At 39.0% G+C, this 22,714-nt stretch overlaps 1 protein-coding gene across 1 annotated transcript in view; it reads left to right on the top strand.

Annotated features, from left to right (window-relative positions):
- The first annotated feature begins 704 nt into the window (after positions 1-704).
- Positions 705-22,714, top strand: part of LOC150004356 (clavesin-1) — a 56,295-nt gene continuing 34,285 nt past the window's right edge. The window contains exon 1 of the mRNA XM_090284899.1: positions 705-1,321. Coding sequence (XP_090141025.1) covers positions 867-1,321 — 455 coding nt within the window. The 5' untranslated portion in view covers positions 705-866. The remainder of the gene's footprint in view (positions 1,322-22,714) is intronic.

Here is a 22,714-nt window from a genome sequence, read left to right as displayed (position 1 = left end):
AAGGCAAATAATAATGCCCCTTGTAAATGTCCACATGTAAGCATCTTTTCCCAATGCTATTGAATTTGATTATTGAAGGTCAAGATTCCAGCTATAGGCCTGTCCTTCCTTTCCCAACCCTCGCTGTTGTTAGTTCAGTTTTTAGTAATTAGGTACACCTTTGGGGTTAGGATAGGGTGATCTTCAACACTCTTTTTATTGTTAAGATGAAAATGATTGCCTTTAAAAAAGGTGAAGGTGGGGGGGTTTCTTTGAAAGATACTTCTGTTTGAGAAAAGAGGCTAATGGGAAGCTGTAAATTGTACAGCAGCTATAATGTCTCTGCCGTATCCGGGCCTGTGAGTAGCTCCATAAAGCATGCTGTAACAGAAAAGGATCTTTCTCTCTTCTTACTGTCTCTTAGGGCAATTAATAAAAATGCAATCTATTACTAATCCTACCATATACTATCATGTTAACTAGTCAATGTAACTGAAAGATTCCCAAACATATTTCAAATACTTATATAATATGCTTTCAATTTATCAATAAAATTATGCTAAATGTACCCTTGTAAAGATAATTTACCCTTTATTCATTTGATACTTAATATAATCAGACCTGAAGAATAATATATTGCTTTTCTAGCTCAGATCCAATTAATTTGCCCAGATTTTCTTTCTATCATCTATGTTTTGTTTCTCTTGTTTTGCAGTAGCAATGGCCTCGGTTTTGCTTCTCTTTTGGAGGGCCCTCACCACATAGGACCTGGATGTCCTACTACTTTTCAGGAACGGAAAGAAGACCCTTGATTTGTCTGTTTCTGTGGCAACATTGTAGTAAAACAACTGTTAAGTGGGCCAGGGTTTCAGCAAACCATCACGTGAATGGGACCAGTTTCTTTTCTTCCCAAGTATCAGAAGTTAAACACTTGGAACGGAGATTTGGCCAAGATGACCCATTTACAGGCTGGACTCAGTCCAGAGACTATAGAGAAAGCTCGCCTGGAACTGAATGAAAACCCAGATGTTTTACATCAGGATATTCAGCAAGTCAGGGACATGATCATCACCAGGCCTGACATTGGATTTCTACGTACAGATGATGCCTTCATCCTGAGGTTTCTCCGAGCCAGGAAGTTTCACCAAGCAGATGCCTTTAGACTCCTGGCCCAGTACTTCCAGTACCGCCAGCTAAACCTGGACATGTTTAAAAACTTCAAGGCCGATGACCCTGGCATTAAGAGGGCTCTCATCGATGGGTTCCCTGGAGTGCTGGAAAACCGTGACCACTATGGCAGGAAGATTCTCTTGCTGTTCGCAGCCAATTGGGACCAGAGTAGGTAAATGTAGATAGTGTCTTTACTTGGTTTTTCTCTTTCATAAGCATAGCCACTGCATTTTGGGGTGGTATGGCTTTAGAGATAGTGGGATTTCATTAAAAAATATATATTCCAGGAAGGCACTTCCTCTGGGCCCTTCTGGGCAACTGGGAGTCTCCATTCCCCTTCCTTCTTCCCCTTCTATCCCCCTTGCCTTGCTCCTACAGGCCCTTGAGTTGGACTGGGAGTTTTCCTCCTATCTCTAATCCTTTTCCCTCTCTTCCCTCAATAAATCTGGTGTAAAAACCTAATATGTATATATATATATATATATGTAGATATATATGTGTGTGTGTGTGTGTGTGTGTATATATTTTACACATACCCACAAAGAATATTTTAAGGCCACAAGTTCACTATCATCTAAAGGTAATTTCAGATTCATAGCTGTTGTTTGGAACAATAGAATCATAGTGTTAGAATTTTAAGACATCTTAGAAGTCATCAGTCTCTTCATTAAAGTTGAGTTATTTGATAAAATTGAAAGGTGATCTTTCAGAAGAGCCATATATTCTGTCTTTAGCGTTCTCATCTTTAACCACCACAACAAAAATAAATTCAAGAGATGGCTTTGAATTTCTTGGATCCCCTCCATGACTTTAAGATTTTATATTTCTTCTGAATCTAGAACTTTCTTCCTGAAAATCCTATAAATAGCCACAAACTTAACATGTCCCTAACTGCATGTGTCATCTCCCCTACTATACCTGCTCTTCCATCCATCCAGCCAGAAATCTGGGTGTCATCTTGGGTGGTTCCTTGCCTTTGCTTCTCACATCCAAATTAATTGCCAAGTCCTACCTTTCTTCTAAAAACCTCTCAGACCTCTTCCTTTTGCTCCCATTGATGTTGCTTTAGTTTCATTCTTACCATTGTTCACTTGCATTACTGCAATAGTTTTCTAATTGCTGTTTCTGCTTCCAGTCTAGTGTCTCCTGAGCCATTCTTGTCTACATTTTAGCCAGAGTGACCCTTACAAAATTTCGTCATGTCACTCTCTTGATTAAAAATTTTCAGAGTAAAGAAAGGCCCTTTATGACTCACCTTCTACATTTCCTATTTACCCTTGGCCCTTCTTCTGTCCTCTGGTCCAGCTGGTTGGAAGTATAAGCCTTGCCTTGAATAGCTGAGACTTTTGCATACCTCCAAGCCTTTGGACTTGGCCCATCAAACACTTAAAGGAGAGACCAACCACTTCTTGTCTCAATTCCAACCATCCCGGCACAATCTGATTCATATCCATCTATATGGTTTTTCAGGAAGGCAGTCTTCATCTCCCCCACCCCAGCCCTTTAGAGTTAGGCGCCATTCCTCTATTCATATCGTCATTAAAGCATTTATAATAGAAGTGTAAGAACCACTCTTATCACAGCTAATGTTCTTGCATACTTACCACATACTCTACTAAGTCTTTATATGTATTGTTTAACCCACAAAGAACTTTGCATAACAGGTATTATTATCATCCCTGTTTTACCTACTCAGTGCCATACAGCTAGTAAGATATGGAGTGGGAGCTGAACTCCAGTAGTCTGACTTTAGAGTGAGTTGCCTTAACCTGACTTTATTGTGATTGTGTGCTTACTTGTATGCTGTCTTCCCCTCTCCTCCCAAGACTCCAAGTTCCCCAAGGAAAGGAGACTGTGTCTTTTTCATTTTTATCTCGTGGCATGTGGCACAATATCTTATATATGTTGAATGAGAAAGAATGCATGAATCAGTGTCCAAAACTTCACCTGTGGCTTGTGCTTTCAGAGTGTCATCGTTGACACTTTTCTGTTCCTTGGGCAGACCAGACTTAAGATAATAATCAAAATAACTTTAAAAACACACTAAAGAAGCCCCTCCCCAGTACAATAAAAAGGAATGTCTGGGGTCCCCTTTAACTGCCCGAAGGCACTACCCCTCCTCTTAAATATGTTGATAGTAGAGGACACCTTTTTGACCACTGGCTGTTTTCTGGTTAATGAATGAGCTAGGGCACTCTCACCCTGAACTGGAGTTGAATATTTTCACATGATGAGTCTAGAGTTTGGTCAGGTCTGCTCCTGAGTCTGACCTGCCTTTCCATGTTTCTGCTCAGTTATTCCGTAGTGTTAATAATGAGCCTCTCATTGTAATGTTTTATTGATAAGAAAGCTCTCCAGGTCTTTATAAGCACCTAAATAATCATTTATTGAGTACAAACTTTGCACCAGGGCTTGCACTAGTCACCGGGGACAATGATGAAAACACAAGGTCCCTGCCAGCAAAGAGCTCATTGTGCAGCCTGCTGTCCAGCAATGGTGCAAACACATAAACTGCTAACTCCCACCTTCCATGGGAGAATTCCTTCTGAGATACGCAGACCATCTACACAGGACATCAGTCTTAAACTAGAAGGAATGGCTGTCCTTTTGAGAATGGCACGTCGTCAGTTGGATTTGAGGACATTTTTGGTGATTTTGGAGAATAATCATGCTGACTTCATTTGTGCTTAGTTGTAAGTGTTCTAGAATCTCCATCTGCTAAGACAGATTATGCATAGAATGCCAGCATGTAGTGATTTACACATAGAGGAATAAGTCACAGCAAAATATATTATTTTGTATTAGCATTTGGACTATGTATATATCTCAAAATGAATTAAGAAGTATAATAACAAATAGTAATAGTAAGAAGAAGCAATATCTGAGGGAATAATCCAAATGCTTATGATTATGAGAACCTTTGTTGAGTTACTTTACTTCTGTATTCCTCAGTTTCTTCAACTGTAAAATAAGAAGGTTGACCTAGGTAATTCCTGAGATTTCCAGCTCTAATGGCTCATGAATGTGAAACTCATTTAGCTTGATGCTATGAATGGAAAGGGATTTTAAAATTCACTTTACAGGTTCTTAATCCACTAGGCTTTTTAAACATAATTTCTTTCTTTCCTTTTCAGCATCCCCATTCCCAATGCTAGATCTACCTGAGTCATTATTTTTCAAACTGTACAATATTATTTATTCCAAATATTTTGGTTTTAACCAAAAGGTGAACGACAAGGCGATGTCACCGAGAGCCAGAGATCATTAGAAGCAAACAAACTTCATTTAGAATGTGGATATACTATCATGTGATTTACTGGTGATATGTCCTGGGACAAGCAACCACTCTGAGACTCAGTTTTCTCATCTGTGAGGTGGGGATGATAATGACATCTATTGGATAATGTAATTGGAAACATTGATTGAAACAATACATTTAGGAACATAACATGGTAAACACTTAATAAATATTAGCTTCTAGTATTATTATTAATAGTATAAAACATCCCACTACAAAAATAATAGGGCATAGATGGTACATGTATTAAGAACACAGACAGGAGTACAACGTTTGAAAATGGGAGTGGGTCGAAGGGTGCCATCTGCCTGCACGCCCATCCGAAGTGTGTGCTTGTTTTCTTTCCACACATGTTCCCTGCTATGCAGATTCAGCCCAAATGGGGCCCAAAAGACCTGCAGAGGTTGGCACAGCTTTGCGAGATGATAACTGCACTCTTGTTGGGAGCCTGCAATGGCTGAGAAGTATATGTGCTGCCAAAGCGAGCATTAATGGCCGAGAAGTGATTTGAACGTCTCATACGAAAGGTTTACTGAGATTAAAATTGATATTAATATTTATTAAAACTATGTAAATATTATTCATCTAGAGCCAGACACCATGAACAGAAGTGCAGAACGGTGAGGGCTGGGAAGCGGGATCCCCCAGAGGCACAGGCAGGACTCTGTCTGCCTGGGGTAGGTGTGCTGAGTGAGAGGCCGGAGTGCTCCGGTGCGGGTCACAAACTGGCCTCCTCCAGAAACTGGGCGGCAGCAGAGAGCTATCTGGCGTCTGTGTTTTCTGAGGCTGCTGGGCTGAACTGAAATGAATTAGATTAAATCAGCACCCACATATTCATCCATAAAATGAAGCTTTCAGGGTCAGCAGCGTTTACACTTTAGCTCACCAGCTTGGAATGCCATGGAGACCTAAGGGGGAAACTATTGCTCAGTGAGTCCTCTGATCGTTTTCACCTAAGCTCCTATCAGCACTGGCAAGAATCCACAATTTGTGCCTTAGGACCTGATAAAAATGAAATCTATTTTTTATTTCTTTTTGAGTTGCATACTTGCATTTGGTCATATAGCCTGATTTGCCCAGGAATGCTCTTCCTGTGGAAAGGGAAAAGTGAGCATATTTTTCATGGATTTCACTCAGTTTAAAAAAGAGATAAACTTGGTCAAATTATTTTACTTTCTGGAGTCTCATTTTCATTAAGTGGAAATGGGTATAATATGTGGCATGTGGAGCTGTTGCAAGGATTAACCCAAATTGCCCTACTTGATGGTGTCCAAGAGGCAGAATTAAGTAGTGATTAAATTTACTAATTCTGAAGCCAGATGGCCAGCTTCAAATCTCAGCTGCCTCCCAACCAGCTATGTGATCCTGAGCAAGCTGCTTAAATCCTCAGTTTCTCACCTGTATAGTGGGGATGAGGATGATCATAAGTTAGTTAGCACTAGTTGGTGTTCATTAAGTGGAAGATGTTTCTTAAGAAAAATATTCAAATCAAGCAAATATCTATGATATTAACTCACAAGATGTACTTTCTAAGGGTGGCAGGATTTGATGCCATAGCCAACTTTTCTCTACCTGGAAAGGTATAAAAAATGCAACTGAGACTCTAAGCCACCATGTTCCAAAGTTCTCTGTGGTCGCTTAGTTGTAGCTCTGAGAAATCACCTGGTCTTAGGGCCTCTACTATTGTGTTTATTATATTCTTAGGATAAGAGAAAAGCATTTGGGGGGGGGGGTCCAGATAATAAAAGCCCCGCAATAGACTATAATAGCATCCATTAGGGCTATGTATAGACCAGTTGGTCTCCAAGTACTTAAATGGGGAGAATGCTTTGCAGATAATAATATATAAAATTACACTGGACATTTTTTTTTGTCAGTGTATTGTTTGTTTATCACAATTAAAAGTTCAGAAACTGGCAGCTGTGTTAAAAATTAGTTGAAAAACTGGTTTTGTAAGGAAGGTGAGGTACTCTAAGGAAGAGCCAAGTTAGGGTGATATAACAGAGAGAAAAGAGGACTGATGAACAACTTGATTACTACTATCAAGTATATGGAACTATTCTAAGAAAGCAATTAATTCAATAGTAGGTCTCCCCCCCGCCCCATACATAACAAGGGAAAAAAGGTTTGAATTAAAGCACAGCCAGCTGGATTGGAGCTTAAGAAGCCTGAATCAAGACTTCAGACCTGGAGCCAGGACAAGGGAGAGGGAAGGGGGCATTTGCCTAGGATCAAAAATTTAAAAGGCCACTGAAACACTCAGGAATCAGAGTAGATAATATTGTCATACAATATTTTTTAATCAAAATTAATCTAAAAAATTTTCTATGAACAATATGTCAAAATTTTTAAGTAAGCAGGGTAAGAATTATTGATTTTTCCTCATGTTTCATACTCCAATATAGCTTGGCACAGCACTGCTTAGGCCAATCAGATTTCTCAAGAGAATAAAGAGCCCTAAGTTGACTCCTACCCAATTATATTACAGTACATAACACTATACATCCATATACTGTACAACTGCATAGGACATTATGGTTCCTGGGAATTTCAATGTACATTTTCTGGTTGAATTCTCATAACCATTGGGTAGTTCTTTTTTTATCCTCATCTGAGGACATGCTTACTGATTTTTTTTTTCTAGAAAGAAGGGAAAGGAGGGAAGGAGAAAGGGAGAGAAACATTGATGTAAAAGAGGAACATTGATCAATTGCCCCTCGCACACACCCTGACCAGTCTGGGGACCAAAACCACAACCTAGGCACATGCCCTGACTGGGGATTGAAACTGCAACCTTTTGGTTTATGGGACAATGCTTCAACAAACTGAGTGACACCAGCCAGGGCTTCTTGGGGGTTTTTAGTATCACTAAGTGACAGATGATGAAGAAGAGGTTCAAGGAGAAGATATTTTCTAATTGGGGAAATATATAACTCATTAATGTAAAAACATAGGCTCAGATCGAAAGCTTCCAATGTCAAGTTCATTTCAAAGACATCTGGAGCCAATTGCTCAGTCCCTGAGTGATTAGATATTTCAATATATCTGTGGAGCTTCTGAAAGGCTGTAAGTGGATTTCTTGGTGGTGCACGAGTGTGTGGAGGAGAACAATGAGACAGTGGAGAGCATCAGAAGTTCAGGGGCAGTGATTCTCAAAAGGAGTGCAGTTGGCATTTGGAGCAGCTCAATTTTTAATGTGTAGGATTGTGTCAATCATTGTGGAGTGTTTAGCATCCCCTCTGCCAGACATTGTGATGACATAAAAGACCACCTTCCTACTTCCAAAGTCCTTAGGGGAGCTGGAACATACTTGGAGAATCCCTGATGGAGAGTGTCTAGAAAGGTCCTAACACCAATGTCAATAACTACTCTTCATTAAGTGCTTTTGTGCCAAGTGTTACTATATATATATATATTTTATTTATATATATTTATAATTCTAATCCCTACCATAGTCCCACAAGGATCTATGCTGTGTATAAGTAATATATAACAGAGGTGGGATTCTTCCCTAGCCTGTCTGACTGTAAAGACTGCTTTTCCACAAAGCCCTAGCTATGGTCCCACTCCTACACTGAACTAAGAGTTCCTAAAGCCTCTTACAATCAAAGTCTGAATCATTGGTATGTTTCTAAGTGGCAAAGTGGTCCCAGCATCCAACTTCTAGGTTTTTCATGCCCTCCCTCAGCTCCCTCTTTTAGCCAGGAGGCACAGGGAGGCTCCGTATAAAAAACAAAGCCATTCTAATGGGGCCCAGGCAGTGAAGGATGCGCATTAGAAACGAGTGCACAGAAAGTTGAGATGATTCTGGAGGATCATTGTTGAGGGCCTGCCTGGTTCTAATATGATAAGGAAAAAAGGAAGTGGAGAGGGACTGATAGTGTCAGGTTGAGCAAAGGAAAAAGTGAATGGGGCACTGACCAATTGACAAGACTTGTTATTCTTTAGTGCGATGAATCCAAGCCTCATTCATTCCTTCATCACTTGCTGAACATACTGAATGGCTATAGTCATCCCGCTCAGCATGAGTTTCTGAAGGTCCAAAGGCCACATTCCTGATCTGAGCTCATCATCCTAGAATGGCATCTCACACTGGTCCTCCCCAGTCCCTCCAGGCATTAAATGACGGGAAGATGAATGCTACTAGGGTACTTGACCTTCCTGCCTTCACAATTCTGAAAGCAAGGACACTGCCATGTTTACTTTATAATGTAGAAAGCATTTTTTTCTGGGACAGCATTCAGCTGTTTCCTGTCCCCTCATGCCAGGCAACAATTTATTTGATGGGTATGCTGGAGATAGCAGATCCTTCAAATGTCACCGGTTATTGCTGACCTATGGCAGCCTCCAAAGAGCTGATGTGGCAAGTATCCCGTCAGCTCTGTGGTGTGATCTGGCAATGGAAAATGGAATGAAGTAGGTTCTTTCTTCTAATTAAAACCTGGAGGCCATATGTGGGATGTAACTCTTCAAACTATAAATAAGCTGGTTGATGGAGGTTCACCTTTGGCTTTTGCAAGAGCATAAAAGGGCTTTTTACAAATAGCTTGGGGTGTGTGCTTCCCTCAGTTGACTGTCCTCAGTATAAGAACTTGTGATACAAAAGGGAACAGATTTCTAATGTATCAATGCTTGAATATTGGTGAGGCAAAAAGAGATGAGGAACACCAGGTGGGTTTTACGCTTCTCACCAGTGCTGTGAGGTGACCCTCCTCCCCAAATCCCAAGGTCTATTGACAGAGGTTTAAGAAACTGTAGCTGTCTGCTCTTCTTATAGAAATATTCCCAGATCATTCTGGATCAGTTTCCCAGTTGTTGTGAGTTCAGGAATGAGCAAAAATTAACTGAAGAGAAGGATAGTTGTTATAACCACAGAAATAAGCAACATTGAGTGCTTACCATTTAGCAGTCAGTAATGGTCTTACATAGGCACTATTAATATCCATATTTTGAAGATGATGAAATTGAAGTTCAGAGAGGTTAGGTAACCTATCCAAGGTCACATAGCTAGTAAGTGGCTAAAATGGACAGGATCTTGGACCCAACTGCACAGTTAAGACGCCATGTTGCACAGCTCATTACAAGAACCCATTTGCCAAATTCTGAGACACTAAATCAGACATATTCAGAAGGGCTCTAAGTGAAGTTTCATTAAGCAAACCTCCACCACTCACTCAAGGTCTCAAAAGACTTGAAAGGGATCTCAACTCAAAAGGTAAATCCTATAGCGACATCCTCCAATCTCACAGAAATTAGACCACAGAAATGTTGAGAATCCTATCCAACCTCTGCCCTAATGATGTAACAATAATAACAGTGACAACTTTGAATATTAAAAGTTTCAGCTCCCCAAAAGAATCCAGATGTTGCTTGGAATATATAGCAAAAACTGGTCTTAATATGAGCCTGACTTCAGATAGGAGATGGAATCCGTCATCTTTGCCTTACCTATTCCTTGTATTAAAATGTGTTCACAGGCAGAACTTAAGTTGACAAATGGATCCCTAGCTGTGCAGCTTACTAGCTCTGTGACCTTGGCAAGATATGTACCTTCTCTAACTCTTGATGTCCTCATTGTCTGGTAATAATCATATGTAGCTTGTAGAGCTGGGAGGATTAACTGATTCTCAATATGGAAGGAATCTGACACTCAGGCATCTGTTTCTTTTCTTCTATAATTCAGGTGGTTTTCCCACTTCTATCTAATCCAGTCTAAAATGCTGAAGATATGATTTCTCATTCAGTTGAAAGGTCTTATATAAAATAGAATATAACTCTGTCATGTGCTCCTAAAAAGCTGGTGATTGATGATGAGGGAACGGAGTTAGATTATTTTATGTTGCTCCCTCACCCCTCTGGATGAGGGTTTGTCATGTGAGTTAATCCAACAGCTCTTCAAATAGTTCTTTTAAATCTCCTCTTCCTCCACAAAAACTGCTTATCAGACATTCTTCAGCACTCACACTCTAATGCCACTTAGTCCTGGCCCAGCAGCTTTCTGCCACTGTCAACCTCCTCTTTGGATAGCTTGCTGTTAGAAGGCAACTCCCATATGGATGGAATGGAAGAGAGAGCTGTGGGGTCTCTGCTTAGATAGCACAGCATGGATGTCCCCACCTAACTGGGTGGCTGCCCTGGGGAAGATATCAGATGTCACACGACTTAAAATATTGTTACACAGGCAGAGTCGGTTTGTGGTGAGGGGACCATAAGACCAGGAGAGCAAGCTGTTATTGATAGCATATCTTTCCAGGTCAGCTGTTCCTCCCTACCCAGGAATTTAAAAGATATGACACTTATTATCTTGTAGATAAAAAGAAATCTCTTCTAATGACTAGAAATTTAAGGGTCTAAGAATAACTTTGTCCTCCTCAGGGCATGGCCCAGATACAGCAGCTAATGCTGTACTTGCTCCATGTCTCCACTTGAATGTGGGCTACAGTGAGGGCATGACCTGTGCCTACTCTTTGAAAGAAGGGGGTCAGTAAAGGAGGGCATGCAGAAGGTCAGCTTATAATCGTGGTACTATGTGTGTGCTGCATTCACTGTTAGAGTTCCTCATGGGCATAGCTGACTTCTTGAATGAGTGCCTTGCAAGTTATGGGGCCTTTTCCTGTATGTCTTGAAGCTTTTCTAGGCTATTGACTGCTTTCTTGAGTTCTCAATGAGCCAGGAAGCATCTTATGATCCATTTACCAGAAAGAGATACGTGGAGCTGAGAAGGAACCTCTCTTTGCCCCCACCAGTCCCTGAGCCCTGAACACCACTGCGGCAACCATCCATGGCTCTCCAGCCCTTTAAATATAGTTCCTAGATAATCACTCCTAAGGGTGATCTCCAGAGCCTCAGAGAGCTGTGGGGAGTGATTAAATGCCTGCACTTGGCTAAGGCTGTAAATCACGCTCAGAAACCATTTACTATAAAGCTGTGGAAGTTATTGCTACTATACTGTAAAACGTAACATCAGACAGGAAAACAAGAGAGGGTAAATTGTGTTGTGAAGGTTTGAAAGCAATGTGTTGTTTTTTCTTTGCGCATTCTCTTTCTGTTTCTCATCACTTTTATCTTCTCTTGGCTTCTATTTCTTCCCTATGTTCAGCACTCCCCATGAAGTGTCTCTGGATTTAATTTCAAGCATGGCATTCCTACAAATAAGATTGAGTGTCCTTCTGGATTAGAGAATGTCGATATTAGTAATGCCCCCAGGCACTAGGCATCTCCCTAATAAAGTTGGTTCAGTCTCTTTGCCATATGTTTTGCCATATAAAGCCTCAAGAATTGGCATCAGTTTCCTTATCCAAAGAACATCTTCCACTTAAGTCAACTGAGTCTCCCTCCTTTCCCTTCTCCCCACCCATCATCCAAGCTCTTCCTGACCTTTGCTTACTTAATTCTTCCTACTCAGTTTACATTCCCATAATGAGGTGAGCACAGGCCCTATAGGAGCACAGATAAAAGGCATCTAACCCTGGTCAGGGCACATACAAGAAACAACCAATGAATGCATGAACAGGTGAAATAGCAAATTGATGTTTCTCTCTCTCTTTCCCTTCCTCCTTTTCTCTAAAAATCAATCAATCAATAAAAATTTTTAAATTTTTCAAAAAGGCATCCAAACCAGCTCAGAAGCTAGGACCTCAGAAAAACTTTCCTGGAGGCATTTTCTAACTTAGAAGTTAGAGCAAGTGTAGGGGAGGAAATGTGAGGGAGGTTGTTTGAGACAAAAAGCCCCCTATGCAGTGACCCCCTGGGAGAGCCCGGTCTGTTCCATTGCTCAGAGAATAAGGACTCACATGGAGAGAGATGAGGCTGGGGGGCGGGGGTTGTAAGCTGAGGCCAGGAATGAAAGGCTCTGTTTGCCATAAGGAATTTGGGCTTCATGCTTGAGGACAAATCAAATCCGTCTCATCTTTCAAAGCTCATATCCATTCTAAGAAGCTTTGCCCATGGCTTGGGCAGCACCAAGCTCCTGGCGTTCTTCCTCCCTGAACCCCCGGCACACTAATCTTCCTTACTGCAGACTTTTTCATTCTTTAGGGAAGCTCCTGGAAGGCAGGAGGCAATGTCTTTTTCTCCTTGGTATCCATGGGCACAGAGTAGGGCTCAGCAACATTCTCTGGAATGACTGACTTGTGGGGAGAAGTTCAGAACAATGGGAAGCCCAAACAAGAGAGGCTTTTTCTGGACTCTTCCCAATGACAATATTCTTGTTGAGGGTCCCGGAGTCGTGTGAAGTTGAACCTGAGACTGAGGAAGAGACTAGGCTGCTCTGTTTACCCCTTGCCTAGTAATTCTCAGCGTGGCATAATAAAGAAAGAGAGTGCCCTTTAAGATGCAGTGGGGCAACCAAAGCAGAGAATGGGAATCAACATTGTGGTCTCTGTAGCAGCTCTAGCCACTGTGTGATGAGGTCAGGTGACAATTTCCTTATATAATAATGGTGGAAGTAGAGGACTGTCATTGTTTTCTCTCAACTCTTCAATTGTATATTCTTTGTGTCATTGTGCATGTGAGACCAAGTTAAGAAAAGGTTTCATGTAAAACCCTCTGTTGTTCAGGGTGTTACCTTCTGTACAGAGCTCAGGGGCTGGAAACCTGATTCTCCGCCTTGATTTTAGTGAATGGCTTCTTACGGCTACTCAGTGTTCTCCTCACCCTGACAGGTTCGTGCAGACTTTGGTCACACATTGTCTCATGAGTTGCTGATGTGTTAATTCATCATATAATTTTATAGCATGCATATTGATTAGTATATCACACATTGCAGGTAGAGTACTTGAGTTTGATATTGATCTGTGAAATTTCTCAGAATAATACTGCAATAACTCATTTCCCATATATCTTTCTAAGGGAATAGGGCATGCCAGAGACATTACATCTTCAAATAGTTGAGGGATGCCTTTTAAGGGCCAATTTATACATTTTATTATATTCATTTCTGGTTAAAAAGAAAGAAATTCCTTAGAATGCATTATGTACTCCTTACCATGTTAAATATAATTTCTTAGTTTCATTGACAATGATGAATATAAATTATTGTAATAGCTATCATGAGGATTCTTGGGGCATGTGGACTTTGTCCTTGTGCTACATGGCCCACACTGCCATGATATATATGTGCTTTCCAATTTTTTAAAAGTACTTCTTTCTTTTCTTAGCTGTTAATTGTTACTGTTACTGGGCCTGCTTTAAAAGCCTCTCTTCTTCTAATTTTCTGTGGATTAGGAAGCCAGGAAACAGCTTGTTGAATTATATGCTTTGGATGAAGATCTCTGGGGAATCCCAAGAAAGAAAGTAAATAAGCTGTAGCAGTGTATGAATTTTTTAACATCTCACTGTATGCCCAGAAATACAGTTCTGCTTAATGCACCAGCAGGCAGAGCATTAAACACCTTCCTTTGCAGTATGGATTTGGAACTGTGCAAAGTGGAAGACTTGGGAATTCAGGGTTTCTCCAACCTTGAATTCATGTACTACAAGCCCCTCAGACTTATGTGTCTCCATTCTCTATAATACTTCCCTTGGTCTAATAGAAAGGGACCTATATCTTCATTCTTACTTGGACTAAAAACTATTTTTAACCAAGTGGTGATTATCCTTTGAATTTTCACTTTTAGACTTGTCTAGTTATTAAATATAAACCGTTGTCTCTCATTAAAGCTGTACTGGGCAAAATAAAGTAGCTATTTTTCTGCATGTCTTTTACTATATTGCTTGTCTTCCCTTCACACTTACTCTAAAACAATGGAGATCCAAATAGTTTTGTAATTGGACCCATCTCTTAGGTCCCCTCACCTGAGCTACCACCCTGGTCTCATTTGCCAGATGACCCTTGCCTCACTACCCTGGCCACAGTTTTTATATTAATAGATTTAAAATTCTAATGCTTTGGTCCCTTCAGTATCTAGTCACCCAGGGGAAGGGACAGGAGCAGAGATGTTGGCAAGGGTCACCAAGTCAAAGTCGCTTTAGTTGAGGAGGGAAACATGGGAAAAGCTTTTTCCTTGTTCTCTGCAGTGGTCTAGGTAGTTGAAGCTGCTGGTTAAGTGGGATATCTTAACCTGGTTTGTTCTTAACCTGAGGGCAGAGACTTTTGGTGTATAGTTTGCTACTGGGAATTTTTGAATCTCTTAAAATTTTAGACACGTGCATTTTTGCAGAGAAGGTATTCAGCTTCCACCAGATTCTCAAGCAGTTCACAACCCAAAGGGGTTTAAGGACCACCACATTAGATCAAACTTCTGCTGGTCAGTCCTTGAGTACAATTCTGTGATGTACTGGGAGGCAAACTCCTGTTGGTTAATATTATAGACTGGCTGTCAAATGGATTAATTTTTCTACCCTAAACCTGAAGGGTTGTATGTCTATAAGAGTAAGCATTCTCACTGAAGAAAATGATGAAAACAGAAGAAGTGTTAGGGCATTTAAAAATCATTCATAACCTCTTCATTTAGCTATAACCACTATTTACATCGAAGACTGAGGTGTATTTCGTGCCAATGTGAGCGTGCGTGCATGCACACACATGATTGGGCTTATACTATGTATAGCTTTATGAATCTTGATAGAATAGCACAATGGTAAAGAGCTCAAATGCTGTAGCCAGATTGCCTGGGTATGAATCAGAACTCCACCACTTTTCAGCTAACCAAGTTTGGACAATTTACTTAAACCACTCTCTGCCTAAATTTCCTCACCTATAAAATGAGAATAATAGCATCAACAACCTTAAAGAGTTGTAATGAGAATTAAAGGAGTTGCCCTGGCTGGTGTGGTTCAGTCGGTTGTGCATAGTCCTGCAAACCAAAAGGTTGCAGGTTCAATTCCGGGTAAGGGCACATGCTGGGGTTGCAGGTTTGGTCTCTGGTTGGGGCACATGCAAGGGGCAACTGATGGATGTTCCTCTCTCACATCGATGTTTCTCTCCCTTTCTTTCTCCTTCCCTTCTCTTCTCTCTAGAATCAAAAGAAAAAAATTTTTTAGAAGAAGTAAAGGAGTTAACACAAGTAAAGGCTCAAAAAAAAAAAAAAAAAAAAAAAAAAAAAAAAAGACCGGCCATACTGAGCACTCAATAAATGTCAACTCTCTTTAATTGTTCTGTTTTTTTTTTTTTTACTTAAAATTATATCATGGTTACTTTATTAATTTACTAAGTACGCATTGAGGATTGCCCCATTTTCCAGCTCCTCCCTTTATGTGGGGACACAGTTCTAGTTTTAGTCCCAGGGCCTTGGCTTCCCTCTTATTGCCATAGAAACATTAAAATACTAGCCCCTAAAAGATAGATCTGGTTCAGTTGTTTGAAAAACTTCCAATCCTTCCTCCTTTTGATGATTCTTGCTTAATTTTTGAGTTCTGGAGTTTCCCATTTCTTATTTTTAGCTTCATCTATGAACTAACATTTTAAAATTATATTTATCCCACATTTCTATTTGATTGCCTCCAGCTTATTCTACAATTGCAAGTAGAATTTCTAATATATAAATATTTGTATATTTGTTTTATATTTATTCACTTTAAGGTTTCCATTTTCTTAGATCTCAAGCATATAACCACATATTCTAAAAATACTGATAAATTTGTTCTTTATTTCTGTCGACAACTTTTATATCTTTATTTTTGCCCATATATTCTGTCATAAATTGATAGTAGTGTGTCAAATTCTTCCAATACAACTGTTTTATTGATCTCTCAATAAACTTGCATTTTATAAGTACTATGTTATTTATTTTATCTTTAGTGTTGATTATAGATGTTGTCTCTATAAAATAATGCTTTTCCTCTTTTTAGTTATTTTGATATATCAGATATTAAAATGCTGCCTCTATAGTTCTTTTGTAGTTACCTTTTCTGCTTTTGATCACCTTCATTGTTTTAAGCTTTTCTGTGTTATTTTGTTTTAGATGTGTTTCTTATAAGATACAATTGCTATGGATGGTGTTACTGCATAATGATTTTTATTTTTGATATTTACTTATATACATTTTTTGTCTGCTCATTTTTGCTGTATGCTTTTGTGATTATTTGCTTTTTCTGGCAATAATTTAAGAGATAAGCTTTGTGCTTTTAATTTTAATAATTGTTAATTTAGATTTTTCAAAGACAATATTATATCTGCACTAAATCAACTCTTACAGTAAATAATAAATTAGTAATTTTGAAAATCATCTCTTGTGGAAGGTAAGAAGTGTAATACCATTTCTTTTCATACTCCGTCACTCTAATCTGAGATTTTGTTCTTAACTCTGTGGTTATGGATGCCATCATTTGCTTTCCATTATCTTAGAAATAAAAGTAGTCATTTAATTCATTTAAAATTAGTAGTCAGTTTTATAACCATTTAAAACAAACATTTAAATTAATCTCTGCATCTTACTCATTTTTCTGTGCAATACCTGTCCTTTTACCAAAAATTCTCTATTCTGGACCTGTTTGTGTATGTGCATCATTGTCTAGGCATAGAGTTGCCAATGATTTATTTAGGAAGAGGTCCTGATGGTTGAGTTCTGCATGCTTGAGCAGACACTATGCTTTTGTTGTTTTCACACATCAAGATGGGCTTGACAGGGTGTATGTAGGCTCAGAGGCTTGGCTCCAGGTTCTGAAGTGCTCTGCTAGCTTGCTTTCTGGCACCATGACCTACTGAGTAGTCTGAGAACAGCCTAATAATTTTGTTATGGATTTTTTTTTCTGGGTGCCTTAATTTTTTCTCCTGGATTTTCACAAAAGCCCTCATATTATTTTCTCTTTTCTCTGACTTTCAGATGCTGAAAAATTTCTCCTTGTTATGCTTAAGAGTGGTTATGATCCTTACATTTTATTTTATTGGAACATAATGTATACTCTAAACTTTCTAACTAGAGCATTTTTTTGTGTGTGTGAGGGATTGTTTCCTTTATTGTTATGTATCTTGCAAAAAAAAAAAAAGCTAGATGAAAAGAAGTGGTTCTTTGCTTGTTCTGCTTGGGTTCACTGGCCTCTCTCAGCTGTAAGGTCACTTGTGATTTGGCCTCAGTTCAACAGGTGGAGAGCTGGACCTTTATCTCCAAGTAGTCTTTTGTTTTTATTCTCACCCAAGGACATTTTTTCATTGTTTTTTTTTTTTTAAGAAAGAAGAAGGGAGAGAGAAACATTGATGTGAGAGAGAAACATTGATTGCTTGCCTTTTGTATGTACCCAGACTGGGAATTGAACCCACAACCCAGGTATGTTCCCTGACTGGGAACTGAACCGGTAACTTTTCAGTTATGGGATGATGTTCCAACAAACAGAGCCACACTGGCTGGGACTCTAAGTAGTCATCAGCTTCTATTCAATGTGGTGTTTACAGGGTTCCAAGATAGAAAGGACAAAATGTTACAAGGTCTCTTGAAGCCTAGACTCTGGAGCTCACATGTTACTTGTTCATATTCTAATTGTCAAAGTAAGTCACCTGACCATCCTGGTTTGAAGAGGTACAGAAGGAGACTCTCTGGATGAGGGATGCAGTGTGGTCATATTACAAAGGCAGATAGATGTCTCCTAAAATGAGAAGAATTTGTGGCCACTACAGCAGCCAAGTCCTGTTCATTTTTGTATTCCTTATAGCACCAAGCAGATCTAACATAAACAAGTGTTTAACTGATATTTTGTTAAAGTGAAAGAAGAACTGAGATCAATAATTCCAAATCTAATGTTCTATTTAAAATAGACTTGGCATTCAGATACTTTTAAAAGCATATTTTTCTTCTGATTTAGAAGGAGTTCATTCCACACAGTGAATGTAACCAGAAAAAAAAATGCTGATTTTTATCTTTTAATACTTGAAAACCTTATAAACATGGTTCAGTTCAGTTAAAGGATTTTCGATTTGACAACTCTCATGAATACAATATTCAGGCTATTGTAGCCAAAGTAGATCTCTTTATATTGGAGGCAAAGAACCACCCCCCACACAAAAAAATCTGAAAACACTTCATACACATGAATCTATTTCATCATATATGTTTGTGTAAGTGAAACTATTAGATGCAGAGAACAAAAGAGAATTCAAAATGAGCCTTTTAAGGAAAAAAGTAATTTCTTCTCCTTAGTTTAAATAAAGGAGGGAAGCAATGTTTTTATATATTGCAATAGATTTCATCTTGCAATACTCTGTGACTTTACTTCCTAGTGCTTTAAAGAATGGTCAATGTTGAGCATAAATATGTGTAAATATTAGTACGATGTTCTTGTCCTGATAATGCCCTATTGTTTAAGATCCAGAATCTTATTTTATATTTCCACTTCTTAATGGATAGAATAGTGAACAAAAATTTTCCAACCACTTTAATAATTATTTACAATGTAAATATTTCTGTCTTCGATAAGCTCTTTAAACTCAAAGACCATAGATTATCCACTTTTTCCTATCTAGTCTAGAAAACTACATTTAGTTGGCCCTCAATATGCTGATTTAAATCAAATTGAGCTTCTAGTTTCAATTCTAACAATGATTTAAAAGTTTTAACTTTTTTGTATGATTTTATTGCTACATACACATTGGAAATAAATATTCTTCAAATACATTTGAAGGCATTGTTTTCTTCATTTAAAGCAGTGTCACAACAGGAGCCACCAAACCTACACCTAGGTCACCTTGCTCCTGTGTCAGGATGAGATTCAGTGGCTTCCCCCAACCACCAGCATTTAGAACTACTTAAATTTGTATCATGGGATTCTCCACCTCTAAGCATTCACTGTGCCATCTCTGTCTTGATCAATCTATACAGGTTCAGTAGTATCCACTATGTGCCTGCCACCATAAGAAAGGAGAAAGACAAGTCCTTTTCATCAAGATATGTGTAGTTTCATTGAATAAAGAATATTTACATAAATAATAATAACCTTACTAATTCTAATAGCAGCCATCATTTCTTGCACATCTACTCTTTGACTAGAAATTCACATTCATCATCTCCATTCTTCCAAGAGCGTTGCAAATTAGATAATTATTATGCCCAATTTGCAGGTAGGAAGACAGTCTCAAGGAGTTTTGTGAACTTGCCTGATGACATAACTGCAGGAAGTAGGTACAGCAGGAATCCTGACTCAAATTCAATGTCAAAGGCAATATTCTTTCTGGGATGCCTTCCAATCTAGGGAAACTAGATCAGGACACGTGGCAGAAAATCCTGAAAATGCGCCAAATAAGGGGTGTGGAGCCCCACCTAACAGTGAGGAGGAGAGAGAAATCATTGTTGTGCTTCCTAAAAGGGCGTATTCTGTGGCTTAGGTGGAAATTGAGCTTGAGTTGGAAGGCAGGGGTCAAGTTGGACACACAGGATGGGCAGAATTTACACACAAGTTAAAGCTGGGTTGAGGTGGGTCAGTTGTCCTATCAACTTGCCTTCTATTCTATTCTACTTCATCCTGGTCAATCTTAGTCTTTCATATCACCTCCCTTATCTGCACCCAAGAACTTTTTTTCTTCCTTCATTCATTCTATTACTCCATAAAGCCTCCTTCAGACTACAGATTCCCTGAAACCTTAGAAGACCCCCAGCATGTATGTTCATTTCTAATCTGCCTTGGATGGATTTCTTTGTGCCTCTAATTCGTGTTTTCATGCTTTCCCATTTATGACGGTTGTGTCTCAGCAGGAGGTGGGTCTCCTGGAAACAAAGGTTTGTCATTCGTTGTTAATGCCCCTCCATCCTCACCCTGCACTCTATTTACACTGTGTTTTTGGCAAATGTTACCCATAGACTTACTCAGAGGATTGTTGTGAGGAATAAATTAAGGCACTAAAAATAGTAAATGACAGTCCACAAAAGCTTGGCAGAATGGTGCACTGTGTCTAAAATAGAATGTTGATGATTATGTCTGTAAGTTGGATTTGTGCATTCTTTTACTTTTTATTTGTCTTTATTTTTATTCTAAAAAAAATGTTTTGACACTGGCTTTTGACAGTTTTATTTTCTATCCATTTTATCATTCATTTTCTTCCAACTGTTTCCTCCTAATGATTTTCTTTCTTTTAATATAATGTTTATTTTATCAAGGTAATAATGTAAATAGTTTCAAAAGTTAAATAATGATAGTCTTTGAACACTAGGCATCATCTCCCTATCCCTCCCTATCTCTCTTATTTCCTTGCTAAGAGACAAATGATTTCAAACATTTTAACTGTATCTACTGGTATTAATTTACATATTTTCAACTGATATGCATATATAGTTATTTGTTATTTATTTTATTTTTAGTAATTAGTAATCCCTACTATAAAAGCTTAATCCCACCTTGCAGATAAAATTCCCTTTCCCCCCAAATTCTCAAAATAGTTAAAACATAAATAATTTGGGGCAAAATCAATATTTAATATTTATATTATTATAACAATATAAATAGCATTCATAGCTGAGCCATATTTAAAAACTAATTATATTTTAAATGCTTTTTAAAAGTAATAAACTATGATGTCATTTCCTTCCTTATACAATATTTTGCTATCCCTTAAGTTAGTAATTACTTTTTATAAGAATTTACTTGATATTCTATGCATCTAGTACTGTACTTGAACTCAGGCACCAAGGGTCCTTTGCGCTTGGCCATAAGTTCTAGAGTCTGGCTTTCCTGCATCCTCACCTTCCATGTCAAGGGATCCATAGAGGCCAAGTGGGACTGGGTCATGCCTACCTGGCAACTGTGCCACTCTGCCATTCTAGACCTTGCTTTAGAAACCCTGGGCTCCAGAATTCCTTGCTCATATGGCTCCACATTCCCTTTCAGGACCCTCTTGACCAAGGCAGATTGTGCTACTGTGCATGCACGCTGAGGCTAAGGACTGACCAAGGAGCAGGTTTTGCAGTGATGTCCACAGGCTTGTGCAAGGGAAACTTGGGATTAATTATTAATTAGAAACCTTGAGCTTCAAAATTAATAAATGCACAACAGCTTAAAATTTTTACCAAGTGCCTACCATATGAGAATAAATATGTTGTCAAAGAAAAAAAACGAACAAATCTAGACTTAGTAAAAAGAGACTTTATTCAAGATTATCGCAAGGGAAATAAATAATTTTTTATAATCCAGCATTTCAAATTGCATAATGCTGAAGCCAGTCAAAAAAAAAAAAAAAAATCCAATGCACACCACTGCAAGGTAATTAAATGAGTTGCCTTTTTTTTTTAATTAGAAAAATTGTACAGAAAAATAAAATCCTGGATCACAACCTGCACCATGTAGTCACCCTGTCCAGTCTGCTGAGAGCCACAGGAACCCGTGACAGGAGGAGCCAGGATGGTTAGCTCTGCAGAAGTAACTGCTGCTCACAGATGATATGTGCTGTGGAAAAATCTTGAGTTCCCTTAAGTTCCGCTATTGTATCAGGGAGAGAAGGATTATGACAGTGGAAAGAACACTCCAAACATGAGATCTGCAAGTGTCTGAGGGTTAGACAAAAAGAGCCTTCTTTCACAGAGAAGAGTAAACAAGGGTAGTAGGGACAGGATGTGGGAAGTAAGATAAAGGTGTCAGGATCCTTAGATCAGAGCATGTTTTTACACTGAGACCAGGTGAGGATGAGCTATCATCCGGGGCCAGGGGGAAGGAGCGATTCTTGACCAAATGTGGTTAACAAGCATTTTGCAACAATTGATACTCAGCAAATCATAAAGAATGGGAAGTTGGAGGGTCCACGTCTGGCTTTGTCACAGGTGAACAAAGGAATGGTATCTGTGAGTCTTACCTAAGTCATTGGGGAAGGGTGGTTTTTACAGTCATTCCTGTTTCCTGGAACACAAAGGATGGGAGAATTCTTAACCTTGGCTGTTTTCTAGGATCACAGAAATCAGTCAAATTTCAATGTGGTCAATTTGAATCTGCAAGAAGGCTACCCTTGAAAAACTAAGTGGCTAATGAGGGTAATAACCAAGTAAAGTATTTCAATACATTGTAGTAAATGCTGTGGTAAAGAAATATGCAGGTTGCCATGGCAGTGCAGAGGAGAGCCATCTCGTGTAGGGGAGGGGCAGGCAGCAATAGCTGCACTGGGTCTGGATGGATGACCAGGATCCATCTAGAGGAGCACAAGGCATCAGCTCTGAACCAGGAAATATCAGCTGAGATCACAAAGGCAAATGTGCTTTTTTTTTGTTAACTGTGCAGCAAAGCTTATGCTCAAGTGGATCAGGAAAAAACAGTCTTTTCTGGCTGACGAGAGATTTTTCTCCTCCTTAAGGCTGTTAGAGCAATTTTCTCAGAGTAGGAGTCTATTTGTAAATATGTGGTAAAAACCTAGGTAATACA

The sequence above is a fragment of the Furipterus horrens genome, unplaced genomic scaffold (genome assembly GCF_987537825.1).
Source record: "Furipterus horrens unplaced genomic scaffold, mFurHor1.1.pri manual_scaffold_7, whole genome shotgun sequence".
NCBI lineage: Eukaryota > Metazoa > Chordata > Mammalia > Chiroptera > Furipteridae > Furipterus > Furipterus horrens.
Note: the sequence above shows the minus strand (reverse complement) of the source record. Positions and strands in the feature narration are given on the sequence as shown.